Source organism: Magallana gigas, chromosome 3, assembly GCF_963853765.1.
Source record: "Magallana gigas chromosome 3, xbMagGiga1.1, whole genome shotgun sequence".
In the NCBI taxonomy this organism is placed as follows: Eukaryota; Metazoa; Mollusca; class Bivalvia; order Ostreida; family Ostreidae; genus Magallana; species Magallana gigas.
Window position 1 is genome coordinate 41,961,669 of NC_088855.1, and position 17,197 is coordinate 41,978,865.

The 17,197-nt window shown below is 33.2% G+C and overlaps 3 protein-coding genes across 5 annotated transcripts; 1 reads left to right on the forward strand and 2 right to left on the reverse strand.

Moving 5' to 3' along the window:
- Positions 1-1,692: 1,692 nt before the first annotated feature.
- On the reverse strand, positions 1,693-7,535 carry LOC105333128 (uncharacterized). Of its 2 annotated transcripts, none has more exons than XM_011435960.4 (3): positions 7,370-7,535; positions 4,088-4,306; positions 1,693-2,154 (listed from the first exon to the last, which is right to left on the reverse strand). In XM_011435960.4, the coding sequence occupies exons 1-3, from the start codon at positions 7,485-7,487 to the stop codon at positions 1,922-1,924; spliced, it is 570 nt and encodes a 189-aa protein (XP_011434262.3). In that variant the 5' UTR covers positions 7,488-7,535; the 3' UTR covers positions 1,693-1,921. The 2 variants fall into 2 exon arrangements, with proteins under 2 accessions (XP_011434262.3, XP_011434261.2); XM_011435959.4 differs by lacking the exon at positions 7,370-7,535 and adding an exon at positions 5,300-5,540.
- Positions 7,536-8,955: 1,420 nt separating this feature from the next.
- Positions 8,956-14,032, reverse strand: LOC105333124 (arginine/serine-rich coiled-coil protein 2). Of its 2 annotated transcripts, none has more exons than XM_011435955.4 (9): positions 13,873-14,032; positions 13,460-13,634; positions 12,504-12,577; positions 10,869-11,177; positions 10,501-10,694; positions 10,201-10,364; positions 9,887-10,026; positions 9,644-9,769; positions 8,956-9,535 (listed from the first exon to the last, which is right to left on the reverse strand). In XM_011435955.4, exons 1-9 carry the CDS (start codon positions 13,942-13,944, stop codon positions 9,275-9,277), a joined length of 1,515 nt encoding a protein of 504 aa, XP_011434257.1. In that variant the 5' UTR covers positions 13,945-14,032; the 3' UTR covers positions 8,956-9,274. The 2 variants fall into 2 exon arrangements, with proteins under 2 accessions (XP_011434257.1, XP_011434256.1); XM_011435954.4 differs by having other exon boundaries at positions 9,638-9,769.
- On the forward strand, positions 14,000-16,173 carry LOC105333125 (Fanconi anemia core complex-associated protein 20). Its single transcript, XM_011435956.4, has 5 exons — positions 14,000-14,367; positions 14,938-15,067; positions 15,236-15,358; positions 15,699-15,886; positions 16,041-16,173. The coding sequence occupies exons 1-5, from the start codon at positions 14,243-14,245 to the stop codon at positions 16,111-16,113; spliced, it is 639 nt and encodes a 212-aa protein (XP_011434258.3). The 5' UTR covers positions 14,000-14,242; the 3' UTR covers positions 16,114-16,173.
- Positions 16,174-17,197: the final 1,024 nt, after the last annotated feature.

The window sequence follows — 17,197 nt, forward strand, 5'->3', positions numbered from 1 at the left end:
AAAAAAGGGAAAAGGTTACTTTCCAAAATCCTGAAAATCCTTATTCGGGGGGGGCGTGTATGTAAATTTAAGAAAAATCTTTGTTGCGCAAAAAAATCGGTAAGTTTATCATTTTATCTTGCATATTCTTTAAACTATAAAAAGATTCTGATAAATATATACAGTATTACAGACGCATCATTTGTGACTTCTCTATGATTTCATCGATTATAATCAATGATGATATTATAAAGATGAATGCGAACTACCCTTCAAATAAGATTGCTTCGATTGCTTCCATAAAGCTATCATGTACTGTGTAGGGTTTTTCAAAAGTTTTTTCCCTATTCTATTTCTCTGATGAATTTTGAATCCATTTGCATGGGATCCTTTCTTGGCCCCGGGGTTATGGTTTGAACAAACAGTAATCTGAAATTAACACAATTTCGGTTATGTAAAAACTTTGAAATTACTCTGTTGAAGTCAGCAAAAACGCTTTACCCAATCATAACTACTAGTATTATACATTGGAAGGTTGCTTTATCCTTCATTTTACGAAACATTGAAGCTTATTTACCAAGAGATGCTATGTGTCCAGTCTGATAAGTATGCAATTTGTTCAATGGGGAAAAGAGACGAGACTTTAAAAATGCTTACGCTAATGACGACGACTGCAGACACCAGTTAAGAAATATTTTATCCAGGTGAGCTAAATAGGAAATTTCACCTGGCTAACGAATTAAATCAGAATAAGTGTATGTTGTTTTGAAACAAGAAAATGTTCAGATTTTAATGAGGACTACCTCCGCCTCCTAATAAAAAGAGTAAACTGTTTCTTCTTTGCAACATACTAATTGACAATATTACGATGATATACGCTCTTTTCTGTTACAAATGTATTGAAATGAAGATAGATTGGGTGACTTTTTAGTGGTTCATTGGGCTATGAAGGTATTTATGAAGGCAATTATTGCCAGCACGAACCATGAAAGAAAATGCGTTTTGCTGTCCCTACGTATACACGCATACTGTTAGATATAATATAGAACCGTTTTAACAAGAGCTTGGACTTTGGGCAGTACGTGACAAACTCCAATTTGATGAAGGCGGGGTCTACTCATGGTTAACTGCCCTGTCATTGCCTATATTGAACGCAATGACACTCGCCCGACTTCACCCAGAGATGTACATTTCGCTGAAACAGCGTCAACTTTACACAGCAGAGCAGATCTTGGCAAACAACTTTCCGATTTTGACAGTCTATGAATATTAATGAGTTTCTCTTAGCGAATTAGAAGAAAGCAGGTCAATATTTGACAACTTGTTTTGATGAGCAAACTAGATAGTAACATCCCACAGAAAGTCCAAGCTCTTGTTAAAACGCATCGTCGGAACCCACGGGTTTTCTATCCATTACACTGCTTTCAAAAACTGTTGAAAGCAGTGTAACGGATAGAAAACCCGTGGGTTCCGACGATGTGTCATGTTGTAAATTTTGAATTTACTGGGTGGGTGTAAATACAAAATTTACAACATGACAACGTCATGTTGTAAATTTTGTATTTACACACACCCAGTAAATTCAAAATTTACAACATGACAGATGGTTAAAACGGTTCTTACAGCTTAACGCACGTATTTAAAGTTTTTACGCTTGTAACCACATGTGCATGTTGTTGACGTACAATTTAGCTGATAAAACTAGAAATAAAATTAACTAAAACAGTACATTTATTTTCAAAACGTTTTACAATAATATAATCGATGTTTAGTAAAACAAACTCCCTGTGTAAGGTAATAAAACTTAATTTTCTTCTATTAGTTGTCATAGTTGGACAATCCATAATTAATTGCTATGTAGAAAGTGTATAATGAATTAATGATGGACTTTTCAAAATGTTTTAAACAGAGACGAAAGTGTGTCAATGCAAACTCTGATCAATCAATCATCATGATCATGCGCTCTTCCTCCGCGGAAAACGCCCCCTATCCTCTGAAAGATCGCCACGACTCCGTTCTTAATGCTCTGTACTGACCACGATATCAAGAACCCTATGTCACGGATATAGCTGGATATCGACCCGACTATCGGATATCCCTGGGGGTCGTCTGGTACGGGATCATCTGCTAGCTTCTCCACATGGCCATCATCTTCTGACGTCCACATAACTCCGTCTTTAAAGAAGAGAATGAGAACAATGGAGTATATAAATAGCAACTTTTTGTATCATGCTTTTATTAAAACATTACATCCTGGGTAATGATTGCGATTTAGCCGAGGAAACAGCACAAAAAGCCGTCAATCCTTTTTAATACTTAATCGAAAATGAGGACAAAACCATGGCAAACATAAGTACAACGATTACAATTGCTGACAAAACGGATAAAATAACAAGATTTAGAGGATACATTACATTTTGTCAAGGTAAAGTATGGCTGTAGCAAGGGTTACAACACAGTGGGGAAATTGGATGTCAGACCTAATTACCGGCATCTGCATACTCGCATATACGAAATGATTATAGTGCAAAAATCGTAATTTGCTAAAGCCAGTTCCTATATTTAAACAATAAAATGTTTTCGTTTGTGATATATGGGTATAAAAGTAGATACCATTCCAGAACCCCCCCCCCCCCCGGCAATCTGCGTTAGCTGGAAATGTATGCTTGCTTCCTTTGCAGCCCGTATGAAACACAAAAAAAACACCCAATTCCAGTGTTTATATTTACATCTATCTCCGAATCATTACATCAATTATCCATAACAACTGGACAAAAGTATATACACTGTGCATTATTATTATCATAACGTTACATAGAAGGAACAGTAAATTTTCCATATATGTAAAAATCACTATGGTAACAACAACTACAGCTGAAATTCTGAGGTCAGCCTGTGCAGGTTCGTGTTCCCGTTCTCTCGGGCACTTTTGCTTTAGTTTTGAAAGAATCAAGGAATTATTAAGGCAAGTTCACACCAAAAGAACAAAGAAGACATCAATAACCGATGCAAAAAAAATACTTTTAGGTATAGCTAACATTAAATTGGCTAAACCAAGTATATGAAATCAAATTAGAATGCATACATTCATACACCGACAGGGACGGATATTTTACTGGATTGTGTAGATTTCAGTCTTGTGAGTTTTATTTTCTGTTCGAAATGAAAGCATATTTCCCTAATAAGAATAAGAAATACAGGCGAAAACCTATAGAGAATGTAACTATTCTTTTTATAACATTTCCATACTTAATGTCGTTCAATCAATCAAAGTATGTATACATAAAAATACTTAGACTGAAAATTCCGACGAATCTCAAAGTAAAAGACAATTGATAGGAAATTTAAATTTACTTGTTTTCTCCCATACTTCTTTGAGATATCTCTATGTATGTACATAATACTTTTGATCCAGTCATTTCATATTAATTTACCCGCATATATTAAATACACGAATTATTATTCATGTGAATATTGTCAGAATGATAACTTTTCTTTCCTGCGTGGGTCAAATTTGCGACCAAAATGGTAAATAAAGTTTTTTTAAATCATAAGTGAACTCAACCAATTTTACGTTTATAAGTAAGTATATTCTCCGGGTCGTTTATCGATTGGTCGAAACCTTCATCAACCAAAGAAAAATCACGGAATGCACGAAATAATCATGATGATGTCAGACTCAGCATTCCTGATGTAAATTAACGATATTCTATTAATTTGTTAAAGAAAGATTTAAGGAATCAGAAATAATTCTTTATTGAGTATTATGAGGTGATCAAACACGGTGGGATGTGATCAATCCAATAATGTCCGAAGGGCTTGATGATTTGATCACCTCGTAATATTCAAAGAATAATTCCTTATTACTTTCATACTTTTCAGCGAGTGTAGTCAATGATGAAACGCATTGGACTAAACATTACAAAATCGATTTGTAGTTTTATCACAGACAAAGGCATTGGAAAATGTAAATATAAACAATAAAATGCTTTCTTTACTGATTCATGCGGGTAACACGTATGAAGGTATGTGTTTTTCCGCAATGTCGCCACCTTCGTATCACACATGATTTACCAAAGAAAGCATCTTATCTTTTATATAGATGTACCTGAGACTTGTGGGAGAGTTTTGTATGTTGCATCTTCATTCCAAGGGGCGTGGCATTTGCAGCTCTCCTTGCCTACTTCTGTCACTCTATTTGCTCGCTCCTCCCATCGGAAAGCCGTGTGGTTTTCCCGCCAAACAACAACCCATTTCCACTCAAATTTGACATTGGCAGGTAAATTCACTGTTACTATCCATTTTCCAGAATTTTCAGGGCTTTCATCTGTTGGATTTAAAGCACAATTTTGTTCTCAATTAGCTAATATGGTTTTAAATATGTGTAGACTATTATGAGTGTAGTTGCAAAATCTTACATTGCCACCCCCCCCCTTTCCCACTCTCTCTATCTCGCCATTTCAATCAATATATTGTCAACAATTCCACATATCTATATTCATTAAACATACCATAATGGAATTAACCTCACAATCATACACAGCAGTTTAAAATTCATTTTTTTTTTTTTTAGAATTTTACTAGATGTGTTCAGATTCAAATTTTAGGGAGGTAGGTGTTCTATCAAATTTCCTTGTGTTTCCTATCTTTCGAAGATACTTCAAATAAAATAAATTGTGTTTTTATACCTAGTATAATGCTACTCTTTACTATCTTGCCATGATCTGCAGTATGTGTAAGCAACTACAATGATTCCATGTGAAATCTATTTAAATGTATACATTTTTTATATTTTAAAAATTCAATTTATTATCGTCAGGAAACAATCGTATTATCGAATGGATTGTCATTTTACAATCGATTACCTGCTAGTTTTGCATTTCTAATATCCCACTTGCCAAGTTCTGCAATAGATCCAATAATTGCGAGAGCTAATCCTTTCTGTGATAATGAATAATCACAGTCTACCTGTAACCTAACCATGGTGGTAAAAGTACTTTGAAAGAAGTCGATCACTATCAAAGAGGATATCACACAATGATTGCGACGTCATAGTACTTCACAACGTCACAATACACAAACTTCATTATTGTGACGTCCATTCAAGATTTTAAAAGATATACGAGTGCAATAGCTTTATATTCTATAATTTAAATCTATATACATTTGCCAAATTCATCAGCCTTAGGCATGCTACTACGCAATTACATGAACATATCAAAGTCTTTCTCGACTTTGTACATGCATGTAAAAATCAAATTTGGGAATTTTTGGATATGTTATATAAAGGTTGTAATTAACACTACGTAATTTCGGTTACCTGCAACGACCGCTCTCTCTACCTCCCAGTTCCCCAGGACATCTAGAGACCCACATACAGCTAAGTACTTGGTCTGTGTGTCTGCATTGAACTGGGTCTCAAAACTGACCCTAATTCCGTCAGCAGAATTCATGCTTTAATTTGTCACGACCGAATTAAAACCCACTCATGACCATGAATTATAAATGCATGCCATAACAAATACATCGTTCCTTGATCCGACGTAACAAAAGCGTGATTACACGGTGCGCACACTAAGAACGACCTTGAAAGGCTGCACAATTGTAAACAAATACATGTGTGTACATGTACAGCACATGTGCGTGTGTACTTGTTACGGTTAAACTCTACAATATGCAGAACCATATATATATATATATATATATATATATATATATATATATATATATATATATATATATATATATATATATATATATATATATATATATATATATATATATATATATATCTCACCTTTTTAAAGAAAGATTACAATATTAGTGGAATTCACATTATCATTTACCATAATTGTTATACTTTTATTAATAATTTTTATACTATTCACTGGCATATCATCCTTTTGTAATTGTTATAATTTCATAGTCCGTTCTGGACTCTGAAAGCAATATGAGCTGTATTTTTTAGAATTTTATTTCGCTGCAAAAACCTGCTAGTATACTAAGTCTGCCTGTAACTTAAACTTTTATAATAAATAAGATTTGGAAAAAATCATTAATTTTTGTCAGGAGAAAGATTTCACTTATAAGGAATATATAGCAGATCAATTTTTGTACAGGACGACAATAATTCAATTTTGCTCCAATTTAGGCTTCTTAATGGCTTTTCCCACAAAAACAGAGCTAACAGAAATTTTAAAACCATGATATTTTTGTCATTTTAGTAGAAAATAACATTTTCTTTAAAAAAAATTTGAACATGAAAATTGCAGCTCATATTGCTTGAATTAGAAATAAATGTTTTGTTCTGTTCTATTTCACTTGCTGCCAGCGTCATTTTTAATTTATTTTCTTGCAAGAAATATATAGTTACGCCCTACCTAAAGTCCAAGGTCTTGTTAAAATGGTTCTATATGTTGGCGTTTAAATATCATATACTAGTACATATGGAACTCTAGATGCAGAGGATTTCATTGTTCTTTCTTTTTAACATGGCATCGAGTCTTGAGCCATCAAATATGAAATATCAACAGTTTCTGGTTTTCCGTTACATATACTTTACAAAAATGATGAAAAGCAAATATTTTCATTTCAATTCAGAATTTAAAAGTTTTGATATTAAAAATAAATAAATGATTATTACAGATTCCTGATTATCAAGAGCGCGCGACAGCCGCAATCTGTCTTGTGATTCTTCTCTGAATTCAAACCTTACTATCGACAAGTCTCTTGTTCACACTTGTTTGACAATAAGCTCATTTGATCCACCATCCTATTGTCCTAACAGGCGACCTCTGTCATCTTGTCGCATTTTTCCCGGTTTTGACGTTTTCATTTTTTGATGAAGGCGAATTTTGAAAATCGCCATATAAGCAATCAAACACACAAATCGTAATAATGACGGGGAAAACGGACTTTTTTCATGTTTCTTCATTTATAATTGCATGTTGTCATTCGTTCATATCAAAATGCTATATAGACCTAGATCGAATAGAGTTAAATGTGTTCTTCTAAGGTTGTGTAGAATTTAGCATATTGTCAATTTACAAGTATATATTTGTGCATTTCGTAATACATACGTGCTGATTAATTATGGAATACTACTTTTAGATCAACCCTAATATCATCTTTAATAAATTGCAGAAATATGAAGAATTATACAGATTTAATCAAAGTGGAACTCAATTAAAACCCACAAATCCAATCTAATTACGTGTATCAAACAAAATGTAACTCGAACCTGTATGCTTCCATGAAAATAGCGAATAAAATAGTGGGGTAGATTGTTGTTGTGCACTGATTTAGATCGGGTTGTTAGTGCGTACTTTCTATATTGAAACGACATAGAAATTATGTTAGACACCATATACCATCAGAAGAAGTTGATTACCTGCCAGCACAGCTTGTCGAACACTCCATTGACCTAATTGTGGTATAGAACCACTGATCGCTACTGCATGGCCTTCGTGTTGTACCACGTAATCTGTCTCGAACTGGACCCACACCATTATAACAGGAGCATCTGTTGCTTTATATATCACTATAGGGACTGTTTAGATTCTATAACAAAGGCTATTATGACGTCAGTACAAACAGTGACACAAACTATTATGACGTCATTACACAAATGACACAGACTATTATGACGTCACTACACTTTCATACGCTGACGTTGTGCAATATATTATAGAGAGTTGATCAAAAAAATTGTCTTTATAAAGATGTTATATATTTTTCTTAAGTTTGCAATATCTTTTATTTTGCATTGCAATATTATTTCGATTTAATTCGAAAAAAGAGCAAACAAATTATTAACATCTAATTTTGGGGGATTTTTCTTAGATGATTTAGGAATAAAGGTATAAACAAATGAGTGAAAAAAAAAATTCAAGAGAATGCTTTGCATATTTTTGAAATCTAGTATTTGCAGCTGGCGGCTGGTTTATCATAAATGCACAAAATTGTATGCAAGTAAACAATTACTAAAAAAGACAACATTTACTGTTTTTTTTATACATGTATATAATATTATTATCTGTTTGACTTAATTTTCATATGAAGTAGTTTATATGCCAGATACGCTTTATATATTATACATATTGATTTGAAACAGTACATTTAACATTCTGATCAGTTCGTTTTTTAGTTGATTTCGCTTCGTTTCGGTAGGTTTCGTTTTGATTTTGGTTTTGTTTTCGATAGATTTCGTTTTGTTTCAGTTCGTTTCGTTTCTATTTTGTTTCGCATTTTACAGGTACCCCCAAATGGTGAAAGAAAAAAATGTTTACCTCGTAGTTGGTCAAAATATTGAAGTTATTTGTTTTTTCTTCAAAATGTTGGCATACTGCGGTATACTGGCATATAAAAATTAATTTTTAAAATAATAACACGTTTAATATACTATCAAATATATTTCTCTTGTTGCTCTGTCAATAAAGTATTGCTTTAAAAATCAATCTCGCCTCTAATAAATGAGCGAATCATACTTTTATCATAAGCTTTAAGCAGATATACATGTTGTTTATTAGCATTTTTATGATTTTACCCTACATCATAGAATCACAATTTCTCAACTATTAAACTTGAAAAGAATGCTTATTTTGAATTAAAACACAATTCGAAGAAAGTTGTAACTTTGCATCTACTGTTGCATGAAAATAAAAAGATACACAATGCGCAATAGAACTGTTCTCGACCTCATTAAGTTGAAAGTAGTGTTTTCCATGTAAACATAGCAAATCTATGATAATAAAACAGATATTCATTTCAAGTCACTTACATGGGAAAAAATTCTGAGCAACGGCTAGATTTTTACAGCCATTGTGTCAAGCATAAAAAGAATAGAAATTACTTTTCCCAAAAAAAGTCCATTATTGGTTGATATAGATTTTATGCAAACTGAAACATGCTTCAATCATATCAATTCATACTTATACTTTATCTCTTACTAGATTGTCTTAAAGTCAAAGAATCAAGTTTGGTATTTGGGTTGACTTTATTTATTGTACAAAACAATATTAGTCTCTGTACAAACACTTGTACATAAAAAATCAATGGTCAATTGTTAAAGCTTCAAATTGAATTGTTAATGTTAGGATACTTCAGATTTTGGTTGCACTACAAATTAAGTTTACAGGTGACCATTCACAAGATGAAATGAAGTAACATTATTCACCATAATGTTACATGTGTCTCACAAAGACACACAATCATTGTTTAACCTCAAAGATTGAGTTTCCACTTTTCAAGTCTTAATAAATAATCACAGTTCCTCAAAACAAACACATTCCATGCACTAGGGGGGCTGAATTCCCTGAGAGGAGAAGCCTAGCCCCACCCCTCTCTGGGTGTGGGTTGTCATGCGAGCAAACTCATAGTCTTTGTCAAGCCTGGAGAAGAATTCCTCCCGCTTCTTTTTTTGTTCCTCTGTATGCTCTGATGAACCTTCTCCATCTGCCCCTTCATGCTTTATTCCCATCAACTTCTTGAATTTAGAAGCCATTTTCCCATTTTCATCTTGATTAAATGCTGTTTGTTGCCATTCCTTTTCTTTGTCCTAAAAAATGAGCAAAATCTTAATCCATAACCTATTTATATCATAAACACCCTCTACTAAACAAAATATATGGGTTATGGAAAAAATTGGGTTGAAACTTACAGATACCTCTTTGTGCTCTTTCGCTTTAGACCAGAGCAACTTTCTTTTCTGAACTTGCTCTGCATACTTCAAAGGGTTCACAGCTGCTGGATTATAGTATTTGGGAACAGCTACTCCAGTCATCTCTTGAGCCTGCAAAATATTAAGAATTTTACAAATGGGTAAAAATATTTTGCTCTCGCTAAAAAGTTTCAATAATATTGTATTTGATTGTTCCTGCTCATTTCATTTCTATAAACTAGCAGTAACCTTTTGGTGCATTGCTGCCATAGTATGTAAAAGAGCCATCTGTGGGGTTACACTGGACTGAGTCGATGAAGCTAGCGCTTGAAAAAACTTTTTATGTCCATCACTTAATGGCAGGGTGCTAGGTTTCTCCTTGGGAGTTCCTGAAAAGTCAAATAAAACATCAATATAAATTTTTAAACTAAAATGAGCAAGATCCAATATAGTATCGAGCATGTAAAATGTTTATCATAAATCTGTCATCTGAAATACATTGCACTGACAAGATAGCATTGCATCAAAAAAATTTTGTGATTAAAATGGGAATGCCCACTCACCATCCACTTCTAGCCCCTCGCCTCCCTGCAGATATTTGCTGGCTTTTAATAGCTGCTGTCTCATCTTCTCCTTAAAGGTCAGGTGCTTCTCTCCATCTGCCTTGGAAGATGACATTGCTGGGTGATGACCACGCTCTCTACTGCGACTTCTACTTTTTACAGATCTAAACAATGTGACATGAAATTAAGGTCCCTGAACTCACAATGAAAAGCATACTCATTTAATAAATGTAGTATTTACTACTTCTTGTAAACCTTTTCAAAGTTTCTTTTGTTAAGCTACATAACAGCATTTACTACCTATGTTTGAGTGGCGATCTGCTGCGGTGCCTTGACCTACTCCTGTGGCTTCTTTTGCGATGTCTATCTCGACTCCTTCGCCTGTCTTTCTTATGTCTATGTCGGTCTCTAGAGGAGTGCCTTCTGTGCTTCCTATCTCGAGATCTGCTTCTTCTACGTCTTCTGTGAGATGAACTGTCTTTTCTATCTCGACTCTATTAAATAAACAAATCACAACTAATGAATATCAAGGAAAGGTTTCAATCTACAGAGCATGACTTAGTTTATATTGAATAGAAAACTCTTTAAAATAGAACCATATTAAAGGAATTTCTTTGCTTGAAATCTATAGAGTGCCAGGGACAAAAATTCATATAGTGTTCATGTACCCTTCTTTTGGATCTGGATCGACTGGATCGAGATTTCCTCTTGGAGTCTGATCTTCGTCTACGGTGTGACCTTGACCTCGATCGTGAACGATTTTTTTTGGACGGGCTCTCTCTGGATCTTCTTCTGCTTTTGCTGTCTCCTTCATCAGTTTCCTTCTTCTCTTCCTCTTCTTTGTCTTCCTCCTTGTCATCTTTGCCATCTTCCCTGTCCGGCGATGGAGAGGCTGACCTAGATCTACTGCTGTGGGAAGATCCAGATGAGTGGGAGGAGTGAGAAGATGACCGAGGTCTAGGAGGCATGTCCAATTCCTGCAAAAGAAAAGACATTCCTTGATAGAATCTGGAATATTACTCTAAACTAAAAATGGTTTAATGTTATGTATAATCATAATGAGAAAAAAGAAATAAAATACTAAATTATTTGTGAAAAAAGTGCATATACAATCCCTTTTTAAATAGATTTTACTAAATAATACTATCTTTAACTCATATTCAAACACATCAAGATTAAACTGGTAGAAAAATTTCATGTACCCTGTTCCTTGTCAAGATTCTGTAATTTTAAGCTTCTTGTAACACATGATTTTGGGGTTAAGAAAATGCTATCAACTAGTTGTCTAGTAAACAAGTTTTGCTAAGTTCATGCACAAATTCATGATTTGATTAACTCTGTATATTTATGAATTTATACAAATTCATTCAAAAATCATTATAATTTATGTTTGGTACATGTACAACTAAATACAATAAAGTAAGAAATGCTCAACATTTTGTATGTAAGTGAGTCTCAGAGAGGAATACTTTCAGCTTCTATGACTTGTGATAGCATATAACCTGGTTCAATTGAACAAAAAAATAAAAACATAAAACCAAATATCAATTTTTAAAAATCTGAAAAAGATTAATAAAGTCTTTTAATTTCAGACCAATCACTGGTACAATATCATATCATCCACTTGTACAATTAATAAGACAGAAATGAAAATTCCAATGGTTGCATCATGTCTTAGGTCATTGCATACTGTGAAGAACATTTTGTCAAAAGTCAATCAGGAATAGGCAGAGCATATTCTTCACAAGGGAAACTCAACATTCTCATCACAGATGATTGTGACTTTGGTTACCTCCTCTTCCGTCTACTTACCCCTACGCCACCACGGAAACGACAACAATTCAAGATATTGTTGTCGTCATTTTATGTTGAATCAGTGTTTCTTTGCAGCAATCACATGGTAAGGTAAACCTAATTGATATGTAGATAGTAGGTCAGATTATTGAAGAAATAACCTTAAACCTTTTTTTTTATCACATTTTTTCTTATGTAAAGACAGGGAATGACTATGGCCAATATCTCTTCTAAACCTGGGAATTACATTGTTTTAAAGGTAAACCTATCAAGGTTGGAGTATTAATCAAATTTCATTGAATTAAGTTTTCTTTTTTTACATTGCGCAAGACATCCTAAAATGGGACCCCATATACAAATGCTCCATACCTATTGTAGTAATGTTTGAAATAAAAAATGACGTGGGTTTAAGGCTAGGAGGTTGTATATGATATATCATTCATAAAATTTTTTAATGTAACATTAACCAAAAATGCATTTTTGTTGGGTTCAGCTAATCTGTGCATTACCTCTTCCACAAATTCAGATCTAAAGAGCTTCATCACGTCATCAGCAAATGATCTGGTCTTTTTTGGAGCTTCAGCTAAAAGACAGAAATGAGGCAATATTTATAAGCCATCTAAATCAAAGCATGGTTTAATGAAACAATATTTTTCACTTATTTTGTCTGTAGAATTATACTCACAATATGGTTTTTATATGGTCCGTCATGACAAAAATGTTTTTACTAAGATATAATTGAAATTTGGATTATATTATTGATAAGACCAGGACTTCAAATGGTTATGATAAAATAAAGAGAAATTTTGATATATATATATACCCGGTATATATTGCCAAAGAAAAATAAACAAAATTGAAAAGACTATACTCTGTCCCGAGTTTTTGATTCCACCACTTTTCGCTTGATATTTCGATAATCATAAATACCTTTTGAGTTCAAACTACGTTCATCCACTAATATAAAAAATGCCCAGATTATCTGTTTTGAAACGCCCCCTCAACCGCTTAAGGTTTCAATACACATCCCAAAATAGAAAGTCTACAGAGATTTTGCATTGCATCAGCCATTAATAAGCACGAATGATAACGTTGAAAAATTGCGTGAGGTGTCCTGAGTACTTCCGAATGGAGAAAAGATGTAAACATTTCCCATTATAAATCTCCGTAAAAAATTTGTTTTCATTCCTGTGAACTTTTATGAGTGAAAAATGAATATTTGTCAACGAAGATATCTTGGATATTTTCCCTTTAATCTATTTCAACTGCATTTCTTTCGCAGGTATGTGTATTTTTATTAAAAATCAAAAAGTGATGGAAGCAATAACTTGGGACAGACTATAGATACCAAATCAATGAATTTTAACTTAACTTTATCACAATAAAGTTTGTACAGCAGTTATTTCTTCAGTCACTTTTGTGAGCTTTTATATGTATCAAATTTAGCAAATAATATGAATCTTGCCTCCATCATCTGAATCTGATTTCTTATCTTCATCATTGTTCTGGAATAATCCTGGATATGCTACGATTCCAGCCTGCAGGTACTCCTGCACTGAGGAAGGCTTTTCCTCACTTTCACCTGAAATCATTTTCTCAAATGACTCCCACTCCGATTGCAGACTGGATGTTATCTCCACCTATAATTTCAAAAGAATAAAATCAATATCAGTTATCTGCTATTTCTCTCTTTTATTCCCTTACTCTGATCAAATTCATTTTTTTATTTGTTTTGTTTTCATTTCAATGCGCTATTTACTTCCGCTTTCACTGAAATGAACAAAACCGCCATTTTGTTTATAAACGAAGCAAATTTTTAATTATAAGATATGATGTACTTGTGTAAAGAATACCATTTACACTATGGCAAAACCTTACCTGATCTTGTTTATTAGTACTTGAACTTTGTGATTTATCCCCATCATCATCATAGCTTGCCAAAAGATCCATTTTGCTGGTATTGACTTCTTCTCTGTGTGTTCTATTTTTGACCTTTCCCGATGTCTGGTGTGGTTGGACTTCCGGTTAAAGTAATTCGGTCTCTCTACAATTCGATCACAAAACACGGAAACCGTGGAAGTGTAGGCATAAGTCCCTGCAGACACGGACAATTAATGAATTATTAACCTTTAAAGTAAATACTTTAAATAATAAGAGGTATAATGTGTGTGTGAAAGATAATTTAAAAAAGTTTTTAAACCAATGAGGGAAAGTGAAAGTAGATGGGATAGCATGGTGCAGAAAATCGATGAAGAGACTCAGCTTGAAACGAAAACTTGGCGCTGTTGACGAGAAGAATTCAACTCACCAAACACCTGTTACAAAACAAAAAGATGCAAAGAGTACAAGCAACCATTTAAGGGCAAATGCAAGGTAAATGTATTATATATGTATTCACTATTAAATATTTAACCCCAACTTAATTTATGGTCTTAGTTTTATATAATTTCTGTCTATATGATTATCTACTTTGGGCAGTACAGCACATCAGTATATAGTAAGAATTAATAGCTATAACATACAAGTACATGTATACAATATTTAGACTCCCTTAATTGTGCGTATTGAAGGATATTGCAGTATTGCATATACATTGTATTTGTAATTTGAACATTGTATTTGTGAGCATTTTTTCCTTTTAAAATTTACATACCGTATACAGGGTTATTCTCTTCTACACTTGCAAACCGTTTTGCTCCATCTTAAATTTACCCAGTCACTGTTTTGTTTAAAAGAGAGATAATCTAAGACATTCAAATTTGCCCATGCAGTCTTAAATATTCACCAACTGACAATGAGGGTAAAATGGGCGAAAATAAAACGTAGGTGAATACATGTATTTCCCTGTATACAGTTGTTTGGAAATGAAGATCAACAAAATCAAAAATAAGATATGAAAAACTGTTCAACTTTTTAGTAAAAATTTAATTTAATTATTCCTAGGCCAGAGACAAAACCAGAGAATGCACAAGTAAAACTGCAGAATACTAAATTAGATAAAACCAAAAAGCCAGTACTTCTCACTAAGTTCCCACCATTTCCACCATTCCCTCATCATCAAGATCTACCAAAGGTATACACTTTTAATACTTTGTTTAGATTTTTCTACAGAAAAAAGAACCATTAGCTCACACGATGAATGATTCTGAATCAAATAAATGTAATAATTTGTATAATTTATTAATGAAATGTTTTATTAAAGTTTAATTGATTTGTTAAAAATATTTTCTCATATCACTAGGTTAAAGAAAATGCGAAAACCCCAGCTGGAAAAATGATTGGTCACAATATGTTGTCGCCTTTCCCACCCATGTGTTCCACATGCAGGAAGCGTAAACCAATGTCCAATGATTTCCTTCAAAATGTGAGTTGTGAATATCTTCATATTAATTTATCTGAACGAACAAGGTCTATCTGATGTTTTCCTGGCATTTTTAAACGATTTTGATATTTTTTGACAGGAACCTTAAACCTTTTTTTTTATCACAAAGTTAATAATTCAGAAATATTGTCTTTTTTTGTAATGTAGCTTGAAGCTGCAATAACAATTAAAAGTTAATTACAATACAACTTTTGTTTCTATTTTTTTTTCTTTTTCCTCTTTCAATTCTATGATTTTATTTATGAAATATATATAAACTTTAAAACAATTTTCACTAAATTTGAATGTTACAGTAATATCAACAGATATAAACTTGTTACAGATCATTATACCCGAGATCAAGAATGACAACAATGCCAGCATCAACAGCTGCAGAGTGGAATCAGACACTTCTGTAGATCTAGGTACCAATGGTAGACAACCTTCCCCACAGGCATTAAAGACAGAACCAGAGGCCAGTCAAAGTGCTGTCTCCCAGTGTCCAATGTGTGGGAAAAGTTTTGGTCCCAGGTATATATTGTGGTTTATTGTCACTTTTTGTTAAAAACTTATACAAAAAAACAAAAATTGGTATATAGAAAAATAACTTATGAATTTCCACATATTCATACTATTAGCAATCTAGTACCAGTATATATTTCATCAAATCATCTCTTTTTAACAGTTTTACCATGCTTGATGTGGACAGCCACTTAGCCAACTGTCTGTCTGCCACAGATGATGATGTGCAATGGTAAAAATTTAAGTAGGAGATCAGGAGAACTTAACAGATTGTACCACAAATGTTTTCAGTTGTTTCATATACATGTAGTAATCTCAGTGAGATTAAATAAAAAGCATAAATAAGTTTCTTCAAAGTGTTTTTTTTTTATATGCATAACCCTCGTTAAAAAAAAGTAAGCAAGCTCACATCCCCCATGCTCCTGCATTACTTGAAAATGCTACACATAATAAATGGCAGGGTATGCATTAAATACACAATATACCTTAATAAAGGAGCAAAACTCCCAGAAAAATCAAATCACATCAAAACTTCTCCTGCAACTATGTACATCTGGTGTGATCAAATCTATCATAAAGGTTCCAATATTGACATTAAAGGGGCACAGTCACGATTTCAATCGAAACCATCATGTTCTTCCTATGACGAACCAATTGGGGTCATGATATGCAAAATTTTGGGTATTACAGGCTATTTGGTTCTTGAGAAAAAGATTTTGAAACAACCCACCTTATTTTAATTTTTTCTTCATGAAATCCCCTTGGATGAGGGTCTGAAATTGGCATAGCGATTAAAAAGAAAGTATGAAAACGTTTTTTGAAAAATTACAACAACAAGGGCACTACAAAGTTTCATGAAAATTAATTCAGATGTTGAAGAGAAAAGCTGACAAATTGTTTCAGTGCTGCAGTATATTCAAAACTGGCCAGACTTCTAAATCTAAAAGGGGAAAAATTCCCAGAAAAAAATAATGAAATTGGAATACATGTATCAAGGTACACGTAATATGCACATCTACACATTGTGTCCTTATCACCTACAAAGTTTCTAGAAATTCTGTGAAGTGGTTTATTAAAAAGAAATTGAGCTGACAAACTGTTCATTGTTATTTTGAAGAAATGGCCAAAATTCAAAGTTCAGAAGAGCCAAAATTCCCAGAAAAATATTGGAATAATGATTTCCTGGTAATGTGCAAATCCATAACTTTTGTCCTCATTAGGTTTCTAATTTTGTGCAGCTGTTAAAGAGGAGTTACAGTGAAAAACTGTTCATATTTGAACATCTATTCAATAAATGGCAAAAAATCAAACTTCCAATGG

Coding starts and splice junctions, on each gene's coding strand:
- LOC105333128 (XM_011435959.4), bottom strand. CDS start 5,432: ATGAATTCTGCTGACGGAATTAGGGTCAGTTTTGAGACCCAGTTCAAT. Junction 4,307..5,299: donor AGAGAGAGCGGTCGTTGCAG/GTAACCGAAATT, acceptor TAAATCCAACAG/ATGAAAGCCCTGAAAATTCT. Junction 2,155..4,087: donor AACTCTCCCACAAGTCTCAG/GTACATCTATAT, acceptor TCTTCTTTAAAG/ACGGAGTTATGTGGACGTCA.
- LOC105333124 (XM_011435954.4), bottom strand. CDS start 13,944: ATGGATCTTTTGGCAAGCTATGATGATGATGGGGATAAATCACAAAGT. Junction 11,178..12,503: donor GATCTGAATTTGTGGAAGAG/GTAATGCACAGA, acceptor TTTCTTTTGCAG/GAATTGGACATGCCTCCTAG. Junction 9,536..9,637: donor AAGAGCACAAAGAGGTATCT/GTAAGTTTCAAC, acceptor CTCATTTTTTAG/GACAAAGAAAAGGAATGGCA.
- LOC105333125 (XM_011435956.4), top strand. CDS start 14,243: ATGAAGAGACTCAGCTTGAAACGAAAACTTGGCGCTGTTGACGAGAAG. Junction 14,368..14,937: donor CATTTAAGGGCAAATGCAAG/GTAAATGTATTA, acceptor AATTATTCCTAG/GCCAGAGACAAAACCAGAGA. Junction 15,068..15,235: donor ATCATCAAGATCTACCAAAG/GTATACACTTTT, acceptor TCATATCACTAG/GTTAAAGAAAATGCGAAAAC.